The sequence below is a fragment of the Desmodus rotundus genome, unplaced genomic scaffold, assembly GCF_022682495.2.
Source record: "Desmodus rotundus isolate HL8 unplaced genomic scaffold, HLdesRot8A.1 manual_scaffold_91, whole genome shotgun sequence".
NCBI classification, from domain to species: Eukaryota; Metazoa; Chordata; class Mammalia; order Chiroptera; family Phyllostomidae; genus Desmodus; species Desmodus rotundus.
In genome coordinates, this window is record NW_026527702.1 from 64,566 (window position 1) to 82,747 (window position 18,182).

The 18,182-nt window shown below is 53.1% G+C and overlaps 1 protein-coding gene across 1 annotated transcript; it reads left to right on the plus strand.

Annotated features, from left to right (window-relative positions):
• Nucleotides 1-12,523: 12,523 nt before the first annotated feature.
• Nucleotides 12,524-14,148, plus strand: LOC139440650 (tetrapeptide repeat homeobox protein 2-like). The gene is made up of 3 exons (XM_071220507.1): nt 12,524-12,632; nt 12,912-13,081; nt 13,546-14,148. The coding sequence occupies exons 1-3, from the start codon at nt 12,524-12,526 to the stop codon at nt 14,146-14,148; spliced, it is 882 nt and encodes a 293-aa protein (XP_071076608.1).
• Nucleotides 14,149-18,182: the final 4,034 nt, after the last annotated feature.

An 18,182-nucleotide genomic window follows, 5' to 3' on the forward strand; every position in this document is an offset into this window, starting at 1 on the left:
GACCCGTTAGAGGGACCCTCCTCCTCGCCTCCTCCATCTGGGAACCAAGGAATGGACTCTGTGGATGGGAAGGACTCTGACCCCAGGATGTCCCTGGGTCTAACGGGGCATCTGTCCCAGCGAAGTCCTCCAGACCCCGTGGGACCAGAGGCGACCAGGGTGTCTGTTCCAGCACCGTGGGCCCAGGCGGGTGCGGGAAGCAGGGCTGGCGGGGCTTGGTGGTGGGTTACTCTGGTGCAGCGTGAATCCACTTGTATTTCTCTAACTTTGGGAGTTAGAGGTCCGCTGCTGAGATTTACAGTCTAAGTATCACACTCAGCTCTTGCTGGTTGTTGCTCAGTGGATTGAGAGCCTGCCTGGGAACTGATGGGTGGCCCGTTTGATTCGCAGTCAGGGCCCATGCCTGGGTCGAGGGCCACGTGGGGGCGTACAGGAGGCAGCCCACCCGTGTTTCTCTTGTACAAGGATGTATCCCTCTGGCTCCTTCTCCCTCCCTCACCCTGTGTGTAAAACCAAGTAAATGAAATAATTAAAAAAAATTAAAATCCAATCTAAGTCTATCGTTTCTTTCTTCATGAGAATTTTACAAAGGTTCCCTACAAAGTGTTTTGATTTTAATCGTCATGGGCTTAGGCACAGATTTATGTGGGTTCAGTTCTAGCGCTGGATTATTGCCTGACTTTTTGGAAGGTATTTTCAAATACGCCCTATTTATAGGACTCAGTTGACCGACTTTGTTATCAGTTGATACTATTATTTTGAGGCAGGGACCTGACTCCAATTGTTCAAGTGCTAATGGCTTACCTGGACATTGCGGGGGGATTTATGATTTGAAAATTAATAAAGTGCATGGTTACCTTGTAAACACTGTTTCCTGCAGGGACTGCGAGTTTGCCTCCTCCTCGGGTACCCCCAGTCCAGCAGGGGGGGAGCGCCCCTGACCCCTTCTCTCTGCTCCTTTGTCTCCACCTCCCGCTTCCTCTGCCGGCCTCTTGTGGCCGTGCTGGCCCCTCCGTCTCCCCCAGCCGGTTCCCTGACCGGATCCTGGTCCCACACAGCAAAGGCTCCAACCCTCTCAGGCCAGGCCAGCCTCGTCGGAGCACAGAGACAATTAGATCAGATTTGGCGGCCGGTCTCGGGCGCACTGCCGGCGGGGAGTGCTGGGGGTGCGGGAGGGACAGGCGGACTGGCGGGATGCAATGAAAGCCCCTCCCGCTTCCCGGAGAGACCCAGGTAGGGTTGCGCGCGAGCGCGTGAACGGACGCACGCGCAAGGACGCACCCGCACACCCCCACACCACTGGAACCAAAACTCCATTTAGACCCTAACATCGTAGGAACTGCAGGAAGAAATCCAAGAATTTCCCACCTATCCCTGCAGAGGGAGCTCAGGTGGGGGAGACCTTGGGGAAGTTCTTGAGGGCAGGAGGTAGGAGATGAGTTTCGGATTCGCACCCTAGGCAGAGGCGGGGGTGGGGGTGGGGGTGGGGGGAGGGAGGGCAGAGCCCACGTCGCGCTGCAGATACGCAAGGACCTGGCGTGAATGGAAACCGGATTCATTTTCTAAAGAATGCAGACAGAGTTTGCACAAGTCCGGACTGACCGAGTAGAAAGTGAGTGGATTAAGTGACACAGGGTACGTCCCTTGCTCATCTTCTCAGTTCCTTTCCACCTCCTTCCCCAACCCTCCTCCCCACCACACACCCTTTTTCTGCACGCGGGATAATACCAACTCCTAGGAAGCTCCACCCTAGGTCTCCTCACAAGCCCAGGCTGTGCCCCGACCATCCCCAATAGCAATGCCTGGGCTTCTCCCTCAGTTCAGGTCTTAAGTTCCCCATAGCTGTGTCTTCCAGGGTAGTGCCAGAGCAAGAATTTCTCTTTGCCTAGCTGTTGCAAAATTAATTAATTAATTTAAAAAAATTGCGCCCTCAGTCACATGGCTATGGGCTCCCTGTTGAAGTTGCTGACGCCTACCGGGGACCCTGCGCACCACACAGGTCCGTCTGTGATGGTACCCACGGCAGTCCTTGCAGACCTATTGGTGGTCTCCATGGCATCCGTGGTAAAGATGTGAATCTGTGCGTTTTGCTGTGGAGAAAGTGAAGCTTTTAGACTCAGGGCGTATAGGAAGAGAGTTCATTGTACCTTGAACGCACGGGTGAAGTTCAAGCTTAAGGCCGTTCTGGGTGAGTGGGGTGGAGAGGGCAGTGGTGCGGGTAGAAGGGTCCTTGCCTGGTCAGACGATCAGAGAGGGGAGGAGGAAGCCAAAGGGAAATCCGGAGAGCCCAGGAATGAGGGGGCAGAAGGGGCCAGAAGGGTCTCTGAATTCAGCAGGTCCGAGTCAGCAGAAATAGCTAGGGAACAGCGTGGTATGGACTGGGACCCGGAGATAGGGGGTGTCCCACTCTCCAGGTGGAATGAATCTGGACCAGACTGTAAGAAGGCAGCCAGATCCGAGGGACTGCAGGGCCAGGCAGGCAGATGATCAGCTTCTAGCTTGTGTTTCTCGGATGCAAAGATGGCAACTGGAGAAAATTGAAGAGGCAAGCCGATTTCCAGCAGTGACAAGTGGAGTCTTTGAGTGGCGCCGAGGATAGAGAGCTATTTGAAGTAGACAGAATCACTGTTTGAAATCCAGGGGTGCTGGCTCTCATCCTGGCGAGGGGGAAGGTGGGCATTGGACACCTCACCTGGAATCTGCTCTCTGTTGCCCCTTCCACGCAGACGTATTACCTGGCACCTCCAACTCCAGTCTGCCAGGCCCTTCCCTAGAGGACGCGCACCCCACAGGGGGACCTTCACGTTTAGCCATTTGCTTCGTCTCAGATGCCGTGGGCCTCAACTTTGTCTCCTGCCGTTTTAACATTTTTATGCAGCAGGGTCTCTGGGAGTGAGAATGAAGGGATTCATTCCTACATGCAAACCTCAGTCACTGCTCTGCTGAGGAGCAGATGGACTCAGTAGACACAGAGCTGTCAGCATGAAGACCACACCAAGAGTGGAGTTTGTGAATAGAAAATTCAAAATTGCTGTATCTGGTTATCCTTGTGCAGAATTCACACACACACACACACACACACACACACACACACACACCCCACAAAAAAATTTAAAAAAAGGGAGAGAGAGGCACACACACAAATTAAATGCCAAAAAAGAAAGATTTTAAAAAATGGGTCCCAGCTGGTGTGGCTCAGTGGGTTGACTCCCGGCCTGCAAACCAAAGTGTTGCTCCTTCGATTCCTAATCAGGGCACATGCCTGGGTTGTGGGCCTGGTCCCCAGTAGGGGATTTTGGAGAAGCAACCACGCATTGGTTTCTTTCCCTCTCTTTCTCCCTCACGTCCCCTCTCTCTAAAAATAAATAAATAAAATGTTTAAAAATGGCCATCGTTGTTTTTGTAGTAAATGAGTACACTATGTGCCCATAATTTTGCTTGTAAAAAGAAATTTAAACCGTTGTTTGACTCTGTACTGGAAATTCTGCTAAATAAAATGCCTAATAGAAAATAACCCTGAAGTAGTGGAATTTCAAAATTGTTGTTGCCGTGAACACATTGCGAGAGATACAGCTGGGTCAGATGAAGATGTGGTTCATTCAGGGGAACCCACAGGGCCGGGAGATACCGGGTGTCCCCATACCTGTGGTAATGCTTCTGGACCACTAGGGGGCATCGCCACACCACTGCTCCGGAGCCGGGGACCTTGGGTGGGATGGGAGAGACGCTCCACATTCAAGTGGGAGAAAAGACACGCAGATAAGATTCTATTTGTTTCTGTGAGTCTAATGTGAAGCTAAAACGAAAAGAGCCAGAGGATGCTAATTTGGCAAGGATTGGGAACCCTGTCACCCGGGAATTTGAATTGGAACCACCTGTTGCACGCACGCCTTTGGAATCCACAGTCCCAGCCCTGGGCGTCTGCCCAATGGGGGTGTCCGCCGAGGGACACACGGAGACACACATTCCGAGGCGCGTGAGGGATTATAGTCCAAATTGGAAACTTCCCAATCGCCCATCAACCATCTAACGAATGAAGTAAATTTTGCTCCAGTCGCTCCGTAACATACTGTTTGTGAGCACAAGCACTTAACGTGAGATCCGCCACCTTAACGAATCGTAGATGGACAATACGGTATCGTTACCTGTGGGTACAACTCTATAGCCGGTCTCTGGACCTTACGCACCTGGTGTAACCGGAACTTGGTACCCGCAGCCCTGGGCAGCCCCCACTGTCCCCTCTGTCCAGCAGCTGGCCTATTTTAGATTCCTCACCCAGGGGAAGCTGTGCACTACGTGTCCTTCTCTCTGGCTCCTGGCACTTAGCCTACCGTCCACCAGTTTCATCCATGTTGCCGCAAATGGCACAATTTCCTCCTTTGAGGCTCCTTAATCCTCCATTTGTGTGTACATTGCATGGCCTTTATCCACCCGTCTCTCGAACATTTTCCGGGACAGCCCACGTTTTGGCCAAAGCCGTGTTTTAAACAGGGAAAAGCTGGTGGGGAAGGAGCCCAGATTCACCCACGGGAGCATGGGTCACTGAAACGCGTCTCCATAGTAAATACTGAACTAGTTACGTAGTCAACATGGTGCAAAGCACGTATAAAATACGGGGTAAAAATGCCGGTTGGTGACAGCACCATACGGTACGCCATTTATGTAAGTTTCCAAGGCTTCCACTGATACTATATATCGGTTCCGGTCCAATCATGTGAGGCTGGGACTTACAGACCGCAAGGTCACAGGAATGAACAACTGGGGAGATACAGGCGATGGAGAGAAAAGGAGCCTTAGCTGCTTTTGTAATTTTATTTCTCATTTTTATAAAATAATTTTGGGAATAGCTTTGGTAATATTTATATTATTTTGTATCCTTCTAAATGTATTACATGTTTTTTAAGAGCTTGGATGTCACACAGTGAACTAGAGGTGGCCTGTTAATTTTTAACAATCAAGTTGTCAAAGTCCAGAGATTTCATCATTGAAGCCTCCGGGATGAAATAATTGGTTTCCCGCAGATTTGGCCAGCCTTTCACAGCAGGAGAACAAATATTTATTTTTATGAGACGTAGAAGTCCTTCAACATTATTCCCATGGGAACAGCTCTCGAGGAAGACCTGCCGTCTTCTCCTGGAATCTTTTCTCAAAGACTTCAGCTTGGGTCACCGTGAAGTGACTTTTCCAGTCCCCAGCAGTGCCTGAAAAATGTAAAACAAGACTCAGATCAGAATAGGGGCAGGTCTCAAGTCCCCAACGCATCTGCTCGGTAGTTAATGTCGCAGAATGACCAGTGGGCCACTGGTGGGCCTCTTCCTGCCTGCAGCCACACCTGTGCGGTGCATTCCCACTTCCCTCCATCTGGAAACGATCTCCTCCATTCTCCTCTCTCCCAGCCTACCCTGCACACGCACCACTCACCGACAGTAATGCAGCTCTCATTCAGACGCATCTAGAATCTGGCCATTTCTCACCACCTCTCTTTCCACCACCACCATGGCCCACGCCAGCACCATTTCTCACCTGGACTAGGAGGGTGTTAGACTTGTAATGAGTCTCTCCGTTTAGGATCTTTCTCCTTTCTAAGTCGTTCTCAGCATGGTGGCCATCTGATTCCTCCAGAGCAACAAGTCACTTCCTGCTCAGGTTCTCCGAGGACTTCTGGGGTCAGTCGGAGAAAGTGCCACGGCTTCCAGGTGGCTTAAGGTGACTCGGTCCCTCTCATTTCTCTGACTCCGCCTCTTATGACAGTCCACTTGCTCACGCCACTCCCTCACGCTGAGTCTTCTGATTTGGCCCCCAACCTGCTAGGCACCGCTCCCTTCTCAGACGGTTTGCAGTTCCCATCCTTCTTCCTGGGGTGCGGCTCGTCCGGGAATAGCCCTGTGGTGCCCGTTGGCTTCTTCCAAGTCTTCGCTCCATTGCGGTTTTCTCAGTGGGTGGCGCGTATCTCCACTGTGTGTTTTAGGAAGTCATACACTTTGCTTTCTGAATCGCCAAAGGCTTACTGTTCCGAGGCACGGACGCACGGCGTGTACTCCAATGTTTGTTGGCAGGGTGACGGCAGAATCGGGGATGTTCTATTATTACCCCGTTGCACACACAGGTGAGGAGACGGAGGCCGTGAGAGGCTGCACAGGTAGAAAGCGATAGAGATGTGGATTTGAAGCCAAAGATTTGACACCAGAAGCCGTACTCTTAATTTATGATCATATTATTATTTTGCAGGTCCTATAAGTGAATACTTGGGCATTATATTAATATGGTAACTAATTTAACACGTTAGTTAAATTAACATACAACAGAATGATAGATACTTATATATAAATTAGGAATATAAATTATACACTTATGTGCATAGAAATAATTGAGCAGAATCTCTGATAAATAATTGCTGTCCTATACGCATGTGCTGCCACTCTCGGGCTCATCAACATCATTACTGGAACAATTCTTATTAGAATCGATTTCCTATGCTCACGTGTCCTCCATAACACGCCCGACTTGTCGTAAGCCACAAGCAGCTCTTGAGGTACCAGAATCTCGGAAAATTCAGTATGGCTGCCCCGGAGGAAACATCAGCCGAGAGAACGATTCTGGGCAGGCGAACCTGAGAAATCCAACAAGTTGTCTGCTTCCAAAATGCGATGGTATGAAAGGCACAGGGTAGACAGTCCCACTGCAAAAGGGAGAAATCAGAAAGAAGAAAGGCATCGTGGGTCCCAAGCCAATCCAATCTAGCAGGTCATAGCCCATTAAATTAAAAATTTTTTAAATTAAAGTGTAGTTAGCATGTAATATTATATTTGTTTCAGGTGTGAGACATTTATATATCTTATGGAGTGATCATGGTAAGTCCCGTAACCCTCTAGATTTCTCTTAAAGGTGTTGTTTGTGTATTTTTGGAGGGAGGGGAAGGGAGGGGGGAGGAGAGGGAAAGAAACGTCGATGGACTGGATATACCGCAGTTGCCTCTCACACGCCCCCAGCTGGGGCCTGACCTGGCCTGCAACCCAGGCGTGTGCCCTGACTGGGAATCGAACCGACGACCTTTCAGTTTGCAGGCCGCACTCAATCCACCGAGCCACACCAGCTGGGGCTCCCTCTAGATTTTAAGGATCGGGAATTCGCCTTTTTGTCCCGCTGCTCTGACCTTCTGGCCCACTGGGGTGGTGGCCCGCATCCCATCTGCCCTGAGGGGCAGCCCCCACCATTTGTGGTCTCTTGAATCATTTACATTCTTCCTTCCATGGGTCATCCTGGACGGTCTTGAATTTCAGGGCTCTGGGAATTTCAGGCTCCTCCTATCCGGTGCAGGGGACACTCTTCATTCACCTTTAGCCCAGAGGCATGGATGTGAGTAATCGCTCACCACAGTGTCTGACAGCAACACCGGCTCTCAGCTGCGTGCAAGGTCTCTCCTCTCTCCTTTGTCCAGCTGAGTCATTGTTTACACACGTCCCTGTGCAGGCTGGGACTTTGTGCTAACTCAGCAACGCGGCAGCACCAACACGACCATCCCCACTCCTGTCCTCGCCTCCCTGGTCAATCCCAGCTGGCAAGTCGGCAGGTGTGGCAAGTTCACCCGGACACTGTGTACAGCGGACACCCCCACGCCAGAATCACAGGAGACAGAATCTGAATGGCCTGCAAAGTCAGGTGACCACTCCAGGTCTAATCAACCCCCTCCAAGTGTCTGCAGGTCACACCAGTCCTTGGAAAAGAGACCCCCTGATAAGAGTATATGAAGAGCCCTGGCTGGCGTAGCTCAGTGGATTGAGCACCGGCCTGAGAAGGAAAGAATTTCTGGTTCGATCCCCAGTCAGGGCAAATGGGTTGCAGGCCGGGTCTCCAGGGAGCTCACGAGAGAGGCAACCACACATTGATGTTTCTCTCCCTCCCCTTCCTCTCTGTCTAAAAATAAATGAATAATACAATCTTTAAAACAATCACGTGAATTCTCTGGGGGGATGAGCAGTTAAAGTTGACAAGTTCAAACACTCCCTGGTCCCGACTGTTAGTGCCCTACTCTGAGCACAAGAATGCCCTGTGCGTACTCCGCTGCCTTCTGAAGGAGGGCCGTTTTCATTGGCCCTTTCGAGTAAGTGATCCCTTCTTCCCATCTAAAAGCCAATTGGGCGGGAGAAAGTAACTGGATATCTTGTTTTCCCTTCATGACCAGGAAGGGGCTATTCTTGAGGACTAAGTTAACTTCTTCTGGTTCTAATGTCTTGCCCAGGCATCGGCAGATGTTCTGTAGAGTGCTTCTTGTGTCCTGGAAGAAGAAAATGCCAAAGAGAGGGTAGGGAAGGGAAAGGGCGAAGGAAAGGAGACGGGAAGGAGAAATGGCAGGAGGAGGAGCAGAAGGAGGGAGAGGAGGAGAGGGAGAGCACAGAAGTGTGGAGTTGGACGTGACCAGGAGGGAGAAAGGGAAGAAGGGAAACAGAAAGAGAACAACTATGTAAAAGGCCGAGTCCACATGAATTTCCCAGTGTAACTGAATTCGGGACACCTTGCCAGTAAAATATAGGGCGGCGTAGGTTTTCTTACGAGACTTTTAGAACGTCGTCTGGACAAGTACGAGGTGGGTTAAGCGAGGGGAGGTTTAGGGAGGACTTGACAAAGACGTAAAGGGTTGATTTCAAATGCTGAATGTCCCATCAAGGAACATGGTTCGTCATAAGGAACATTTGAATACCAATGGAGGTTTGTGAGATCTTTTTTAAAAGATCTCATATTTTATTGATAATGTCATTAAAGTTGTCCTGACTTGTCCTCCTTGCCTCCCTCTACCCAGTGCCTCCCACTCCCTCAGGCAATCCCCCCACCATTGTTCACGTCCCTGGGTCGTGCATCGAAGTTCTTTGGCTTCTCCATTTCCTACTGCACTTTACACTCCCACTGGCTCTTCTGTAACTGCCTATCTGTTCTTAATCTCCTCACCTCTTCCCCCATTCTGCCCCTCTCACCTCACAGCTGGCAACCTTCCAGTAACTAACTTCTTTTCTCTTGCTGCTTTTAAGAGTTCCTCTTTCTCTTTAACCTTTGGTTTTGTAACTATGATGTGTCTTGGAGTGGGCCTCTTTGCATCCATCATAATTGGCACTCTCTGTGCTTCCTGGACTTGTATGTCTATTCCCTTCACCAACTTAGGGAAGCTTTCTTTCACTGTTTTTTTCAGAGAGATTTCTAATTTCTTGCCCTTTCTCTTCCTTTTCTGGCACTCCTATGAGGCAAATGTTGGACCTCTTAAAGGTGTCCCAGGGGCTGCTTACACTGTCCTCATTTTTTTTTTTTTGGATTCTTTTTTTCTTCTTGTTGTTCTGATTGGTTGATTTTTTTTCTTCCTTATGTTCCAAATCATTGATTTGATACTTGGCTTCATCCACTCTACTGTTGTTTCCCTGTAAATGGTCCTTTAGTTCAATTAGTGTATCCTTGGGTTCTGACTAGGTCTTTTTTATGCTGCTGGGGTCCTCACTGAGTTCCTGGAGAATCTTTATAAACAGCGTTTCAAACTCTGCATCTGATAGATTGCTTATCTCCGTTGCCCTTAGCTCTTTTCCTGGAGGTTTGCATCTTGGGGGCAAGAGGTGGGTCAACCATGGGGGTGGGGCAGAATCCAGGAGTGCGCACAAATACCTTAGGTGTGTCTGCATACATGCGTTTTTGCTTTTCTTTTTGTTTTTGCATGTGCTAATTAAATGTGTCCCTTCTCAGAAATGAGACATTACTCGCTGGCAACAACTCATCATTAGCGGTCACCTGGAGCTTTTCTCATTCTAAACAACGGAGTTAGGGAGCAAAAGTCTCCCAAGGACCCAGAACCCGCTGGAAACAGGAAGTCAGACCTCCTCCGCCAGGCGCACAGCCCGAACAGCACGCGGAAAATCTTCAGTTGTTGCTAAAAGTCCCTCCTCTCACGCCTTTTAACCGTTCATTAGTCTGGCGTTGCCAAGCATGATTTAATTTTTCTCTTGCTCCCGGACATGAATTAATTCAATGAACGCAGTTCACTGATATGTCGAAAAATGTATATTTGTGCCTGTTCCCAGTGGACAGGAATTCTCCCAGAGCAATTTTTTCTTTTGACGATAAATCTGTTGGGGCAAAGATACTATCCAGGGCTGATCCCTCAACCCACCTTACCGACGCAGGCTCCCACATCCCTGAAAAAATTCCTCCACCAGCCTACACTCCATGGATGGGAAGCGAAGGCCACTCCCTCCTCCCGCACCCCACCGGGTCTGCAGGCAACCCATTGCTTTCGCCCGGATCAGCCCAGTGGACAAGAAAACGAGCGTGACGTCTGCTTTTCCTCGGTATTGCTACATGCCCCTGCCGCAAAAGCCACCCGTTTAAAGCAGGCAATTCAGAGTTTTTCAGTTCACCCGCAGAGTCTCCCATCCACCACCACCACCAGCAACCGGAGGACATTTCCATCACCCCAGGTAGAAACCCAACCCAACCACACCTGTCTCCAGTTACTCCCGACTACCCCTCCCCCCCCAGCCGCCCCCGCCACTAGGGAGTTGTCCCGGGATTTTTTGCTAAATGAGGCCGACACTATACGCCCTTTTGTGGCCTGTTGGAAGGCTCCCCCGCGTTGCGGCATCGGTCAGCATTTCGTTCCTTTTCGTGGCTGAATAATATTCCGTTGCACGAATACACGAGGCTTGGTTTCTCCCTTCCCCAGTTGATAGTGGTTTGGGTTTGTCTTTGCTTTTCTGGCGATTGTGAACTGTCAACTTGTCCATCCACCCACACCTTTCCTGGCCGATTACAGGGCTGCACTCCCGAATCCCCGAGGGCTTTCCCGCCCCTCCCCCCGCCCCAGCCTGGTTACAGGGTCATAGGCGTGTCAACCTGTTTGACGAGCACTGGCCATGGCTTGCGGCATTTGCCAGCATAGAGCGTGAGGTAGCGGGCCAAAATTAGGAGCGAAATCTCAATGAACATGTCTGTATGGTTTATTCAGTTTGAATTTGATCTCCCGAGAAATTTGTAGCTCGCCGACGGTGAGCCTTGTGAGCCAGGCTTTAGCCTGACAAAGGACCCCTAGGCCCCACCAGGGTCCTGCCACAAGATGAGGTCGCCTAGGGGTCTGGCCAGAACAGATTCATCTCCGCTGTCTTCCTGATAGTCGTTGGCGGAGGGACGCGGACAGATACCACCGAGTCCCTCGCAGAAACAACCCACCCTCCAAATATGACAGAGGGAGGTTTACTGGCGCCTCCCCACCCCCTCAGCCGCCAAGCCCAGGGTGGACCCCTCTCCTCATCTTTGCCCATCGAATCAGCACAACGTTACACTTAATCTCCTTTCGACAGCAGCGAGAGGGGGCCTCTCGTCACACGTTGCAGACCACGGAAATTGCTCGGTTTTCCCGCGTTGCCATCAGGGCCCGCCTCGGGTCTGGCGACCAGCGCGCTCCCGAGAAGCGGGAGAACCGTGGGAGGACCTAGGAAAGCCGCCCTGAGCCGGGAAGCCGCGGTTGGGCGCGGGAGGTGACCCCAGCCACCAGATCGCTCCGCCGCGTCTCTCTCGGTACTTGAGCCCTAGTGAGCCGCCACTCGCACCGAGGATAGTAAAAGTCCCCAGGGGGTGAGCGCTGTGAGTTGAACTGTCTCCTGACCCGAGTCCCCAGCAGACCCTGGACAGGAGAGGAGCCCGGCCTGACGTTTCCACGCGGGTCTGCACCGCTCGCAAGGGCTGGATGCAGTGACCAGGGACACACAGAGCAGACCCGGTTCATTCGTTCACGGCCGACATCGGCTCACTGTCCACCTGGCCCCCTCGCACCACCACCGGGGAGGAAAACCAGCCCCTACGAATTCACGCCACGGTCAGGGCCAGTGTGTCTGAACCCTGCCCGTCTCCCGGGCCTGGGGACCACCGGACAACAGCGTGGAGAAATGCCCGTGGGCTCTGGGCACCTGGGAGGAGGCTGCTGGGTGGTGGGGCAGGTGGGACGCCCAGGACTGGCCAGGGAGAGGGTGGGCCCGCGGCACTGGCTGGACCCGGGGAGGGACGTTTCCAGCAATGCCTACCCCCCACCAAGGAATGGTTAAGTCCCCGCGACTCCTCACCCCACGTGACCCCACCCTACCTTACTCCACCCCCTTCCCGAGCTACAGCCCCAGGCTATCTGGCCTCTCAGGTTCCATTCCCCAAGATAGGCCCCACACACAGTAGGTCCTCAATAAAAGGATTAGTCCAGGAATGCGTCTCCTGAGGGGGCGTGGCCAAGGGTGAAGGTGGTTTCCGAGGACCCTGAGGTCCCACTCGGGGGTATTTAAAGCCCAGACCTGGAAGACAGAGCATCAAACACGGCAGACTCAGCAGCATCCAGGATGCAAGAACCCAGGTCTTGGGAGGGTGAGTCTGGACCCACCGAGGCAGGAAGGGAGAAGAGGCGGAGGGCCGAGGCTGTGCCAGCGGGCTCTTGGGCGTGCAGAAGAGGACCCCTTGTCTGGGAGGGCCTAGTGAGTTTGGGGCTGGAAGGATATTTGGGAGCAGCGTGATGAGAATAGGGCCTGGCACCCGCAGCCTCCTGCAAGTGCGGGTGGCTCCCTGCAGCGAGTGGAGGGTGGTGAAGCAGGTGAGGCGGGAACCACCTGGCGCCAGGCTGCGTGAGCCTGGGTCCCCGCATGCTTGTGCGGGCTGCGGGCGCTGTTCTTGTGCCCATTTTGAAGATGTGGAGACTGAGGCGTAGACGGGTGAGGGGCCGGGTCAGGAAGGTGGAGGGTCTGGGCGGCTGGTCTGGATGCCAGGCTGCACCCACAGCGCGGCCCCGACCTTGGCCTCGGCCCCCACTCCCATCCTCACCTGCTGTCAAGGGCCTGGCCCAGGTGGGGTTACCTGGGGACTGTCTGTGAGGCTCTTTTGACACCATTTTCCTCTTCCTCCAGGCTTCTCGCTGCCCCTAAGGCCCCCAAAGCGGCAGCGACGGCAGCGCTCGGTGTACAGCGTGGTACAGCGGGATGAGCTGGAGAGGTTCTTCCAGAACAACCATTACCCGTCCTACGAAGAGCGCGAGACCCTGGCGGCCAGGCTGAACCTCCAGGAACAGCAAGTGCAGGTACCTCCCAACCCAATCCCACGGCTTGGAGACCACAGGCCGCCTGCCCTCCCTCTGGGCCGCAGGTGGGGCGGATGAGGGGCCAGAGAGCCCAGTGCTGCCCGGGGTCACCCCGATAGCAAGGGATCACCCGTGTGGACCCAGGGCCCAGCCCCGAGCCCACCTCACCCTGTGTGGTGCAAACCGGCCAACGCAATTATCCCCAAAGCGATGCCCCGGAGTCTCCCCATGCCTGGGCCTCAGGGCCTCTCTGAACCCGGGGTGCTCTGGGGCAGACCGCGTCCTGGCCCCTGGGTGTCCCCGCCTGTGGCCACTGAACCCAGGAGCCAAAAGCTGGGTTGTGGGGGGAGGGAGATGTGTGAGGCCACGTGGCCCTCCTCACCTGGGCCGCCTCACCCCTGGGCAAAAGTGGGTGCTGCAAGCTCCTGTCCTCTTACACTTGCTCCCGTCCCCTCTCACCCCAGGTGTGGTTCAAGAACCGCCGGGCCAAACAGACTAGGCTGCAGGGAGGAACCAGAACCAGGCAGCCTGGCTCGAAAGCCCGTGCCTCGTCCCTGAGCCCAGGAGAACACAGGGCCGCACCTGCTGCAGTGGGACCTGGGTTGCTAGATGAGCTGGTACTGCCCTCGCCACCTTGGTTCACTGAGGACCCAGTACAGCCCTCGGGTCCTGGTTTCGTCGAGGACCCGGTATTGTCCTTGGGTCCTGGGTTCGCCGAGGACCCGGTATTGCCCTCGGGTCCTGGGTTCACTGAGGACTTGGAGTCCCTTTGGGACCTATTGTTTCCCGAGGATCCCGAGTCCTCCGGCAGCTCTATGCTTCCTGGGGGCTCAGGTTTCCACAACCCCTTGGGAGGCATTGCAGCAGCGGAATCCAGTGCCTCCAGCCCCCTGCAGGCCTGGGGGGCTCCTGCCCAGGACGCCCAGAATCCGGTCCCCGGCGCAGCCGCTCCAGCTGCATCTCCAGCTCCGGTTCCAGCTCCAGCCGAGGTCCCAGTCAGTCTTGAGGACTCAAACGACGGGGATCTCTGGCCAGACATTGATCTCCTGGATCTGCTGTCCCTGTGAGACCCGTTAGAGGGACCCTCCTCCTCGCCTCCTCCATCTGGGAACCAAGGAATGGACTCTGTGGATGGGAAGGACTCTGACCCCAGGATGTCCCTGGGTCTAACGGGGCATCTGTCCCAGCGAAGTCCTCCAGACCCCGTGGGACCAGAGGCGACCAGGGTGTCTGTTCCAGCACCGTGGGCCCAGGCGGGTGCGGGAAGCAGGGCTGGCGGGGCTTGGTGGTGGGTTACTCTGGTGCAGCGTGAATCCACTTGTATTTCTCTAACTTTGGGAGTTAGAGGTCCGCTGCTGAGATTTACAGTCTAAGTATCACACTCAGCTCTTGCTGGTTGTTGCTCAGTGGATTGAGAGCCTGCCTGGGAACTGATGGGTGGCCCGTTTGATTCGCAGTCAGGGCCCATGCCTGGGTCGAGGGCCACGTGGGGGCGTACAGGAGGCAGCCCACCCGTGTTTCTCTTGTACAAGGATGTATCCCTCTGGCTCCTTCTCCCTCCCTCACCCTGTGTGTAAAACCAAGTAAATGAAATAATTAAAAAAAATTAAAATCCAATCTAAGTCTATCGTTTCTTTCTTCATGAGAATTTTACAAAGGTTCCCTACAAAGTGTTTTGATTTTAATCGTCATGGGCTTAGGCACAGATTTATGTGGGTTCAGTTCTAGCGCTGGATTATTGCCTGACTTTTTGGAAGGTATTTTCAAATACGCCCTATTTATAGGACTCAGTTGACCGACTTTGTTATCAGTTGATACTATTATTTTGAGGCAGGGACCTGACTCCAATTGTTCAAGTGCTAATGGCTTACCTGGACATTGCGGGGGGATTTATGATTTGAAAATTAATAAAGTGCATGGTTACCTTGTAAACACTGTTTCCTGCAGGGACTGCGAGTTTGCCTCCTCCTCGGGTACCCCCAGTCCAGCAGGGGGGGAGCGCCCCTGACCCCTTCTCTCTGCTCCTTTGCCTCACCTCCGGCTTCCTCTGCCGCCCCCTTGTGGCCGTGCTGGCCCCTGCGTCTCCCCCAGCCGGTTCCCTGACCGGATCCTGGTCCCACACAGCAAACGCTCCAACCCTCTCAGGCCAGGCCAGCCTCTTCGGAGCACAGAGACAATTAGATCAGATTTGGCGGCCGGTCTCGGGCGCACTGCCGGCGGGGAGTGCTGGGGGTGCGGGAGGGACAGGCGGACTGGCGGGATGCAATGAAAGCCCCTCCCGCTTCCCGGAGAGACCCAGGTAGGGTTGCGCGCCAGCGCGCGAACGGACGCACGCGCAAGGACGCACCGCACACCCCCACACCACTGGAACCAAAACTCCATTTAGACCCTAACATCGTAGGAACTGCAGGAAGAAATCCAAGAATTTCCCACCTATCCCTGCAGAGGGAGCTCAGGTGGGGGAGACCTTGGGGAAGTTCTTGAGGGCAGGAGGTAGGAGATGAGTTTCGGATTCGCACCCTAGGCAGAGGCGGGGGTGGGGGTGGGGGTGGGGGGAGGGAGGGCAGAGCCCACGTCGCGCTGCAGATACGCAAGGACCTGGCGTGAATGGAAACCGGATTCATTTTCTAAAGAATGGAGACAGAGTTTGCACAAGTCCGGACTGACCGAGTAGAAAGTGAGTGGATTAAGTGACACAGGGTACGTCCCTTGCTCATCTTCTCAGTTCCTTTCCACCTCCTTCCCCAACCCTCCTCCCCACCACACACCCTTTTTCTGCACGCGGGATAATACCAACTCCTAGGAAGCTCCACCCTAGGTCTCCTCACAAGCCCAGGCTGTGCCCCGACCATCCCCAATAGCAATGCCTGGGCTTCTCCCTCAGTTCAGGTCTTAAGTTCCCCATAGCTGTGTCTTCCAGGGTAGTGCCAGAGCAAGAATTTCTCTTTGCCTAGCTGTAGCAAAATTAATTAATTAATTTAAAAAAATTGCGCCCTCAGTCACATGGCTATGGGCTCCCTGTTGAAGTTGCTGACGCCTACCGGGGACCCTGCGCACCACACAGGTCCGTCTGTGATGGTACCCACGGCAGTCCTTGCAGACCTATTGGTGGTCTCCATGGCATCCGTGGTAAAGATGTGAATCTGTGCGTTTTGCTGTGGAGAAAGTGAAGCTTTTAGACTCAGGGCGTATAGGAAGAGAGTTCATTGTACCTTGAACGCACGGGTGAAGTTCAAGCTTAAGGCCGTTCTGGGTGAGTGGGGTGGAGAGGGCAGTGGTGCGGGTAGAAGGGTCCTTGCCTGGTCAGACGATCAGAGAGGGGAGGAGGAAGCCAAAGGGAAATCCGGAGAGCCCAGGAATGAGGGGGCAGAAGGGGCCAGAAGGGTCTCTGAATTCAGCAGGTCCGAGTCAGCAGAAATAGCTAGGGAACAGCGTGGTATGGACTGGGACCCGGAGATAGGGGGTGTCCCACTCTCCAGGTGGAATGAATCTGGACCAGACTGTAAGAAGGCAGCCAGATCCAAGGGACTGCAGGGCCAGGCAGGCAGATGATCAGCTTCTAGCTTGTGTTTCTCGGATGCAAAGATGGCAACTGGAGAAAATTGAAGAGGCAAGCCGATTTCCAGCAGTGACAAGTGGAGTCTTTGAGTGGCGCCGAGGATAGAGAGCTATTTGAAGTAGACAGAATCACTGTTTGAAATCCAGGGGTGCTGGCTCTCATCCTGGCGAGGGGGAAGGTGGGCATTGGACACCTCACCTGGAATCTGCTCTCTGTTGCCCCTTCCACGCAGACGTATTACCTGGCACCTCCAACTCCAGTCTGCCAGGCCCTTCCCTAGAGGACGCGCACCCCACAGGGGGACCTTCACGTTTAGCCATTTGCTTCGTCTCAGATGCCGTGGGCCTCAACTTTGTCTCCTGCCGTTTTAACATTTTTATGCAGCAGGGTCTCTGGGAGTGAGAATGAAGGGATTCATTCCTACATGCAAACCTCAGTCACTGCTCTGCTGAGGAGCAGATGGACTCAGTAGACACAGAGCTGTCAGCATGAAGACCACACCAAGAGTGGAGTTTGTGAATAGAAAATTCAAAATTGCTGTATCTGGTTATCCTTGTGCAGAATTCACACACACACACACACACACACACACACACACACACACCCCACAAAAAAATTTAAAAAAAGGGAGAGAGAGGCACACACACAAATTAAATGCCAAAAAAGAAAGATTTTAAAAAATGGGTCCCAGCTGGTGTGGCTCAGTGGGTTGACTCCCGGCCTGCAAACCAAAGTGTTGCTCCTTCGATTCCTAATCAGGGCACATGCCTGGGTTGTGGGCCTGGTCCCCAGTAGGGGATTTTGGAGAAGCAACCACGCATTGGTTTCTTTCCCTCTCTTTCTCCCTCACGTCCCCTCTCTCTAAAAATAAATAAATAAAATGTTTAAAAATGGCCATCGTTGTTTTTGTAGTAAATGAGTACACTATGTGCCCATAATTTTGCTTGTAAAAAGAAATTTAAACCGTTGTTTGACTCTGTACTGGAAATTCTGCTAAATAAAATGCCTAATAGAAAATAACCCTGAAGTAGTGGAATTTCAAAATTGTTGTTGCCGTGAACACATTGCGAGAGATACAGCTGGGTCAGATGAAGATGTGGTTCATTCAGGGGAACCCACAGGGCCAGGAGATACCGGGTGTCCCCATACCTGTGGTAATGCTTCTGGACCACTAGGGGGCATCGCCACACCACTGCTCCGGAGCCGGGGACCTTGGGTGGGATGGGAGAGACGCTCCACATTCAAGTGGGAGAAAAGACACGCAGATAAGATTCTATTTGTTTCTGTGAGTCTAATGTGAAGCTAAAACGAAAAGAGCCAGAGGATGCTAATTTGGCAAGGATTGGGAACCCTGTCACCCGGGAATTTGAATTGGAACCACCTGTTGCACGCACGCCTTTGGAATCCACAGTCCCAGCCCTGGGCGTCTGCCCAATGGGGGTGTCCGCCGAGGGACACACGGAGACACACATTCCGAGGCGCGTGAGGGATTATAGTCCAAATTGGAAACTTCCCAATCGCCCATCAACCATCTAACGAATG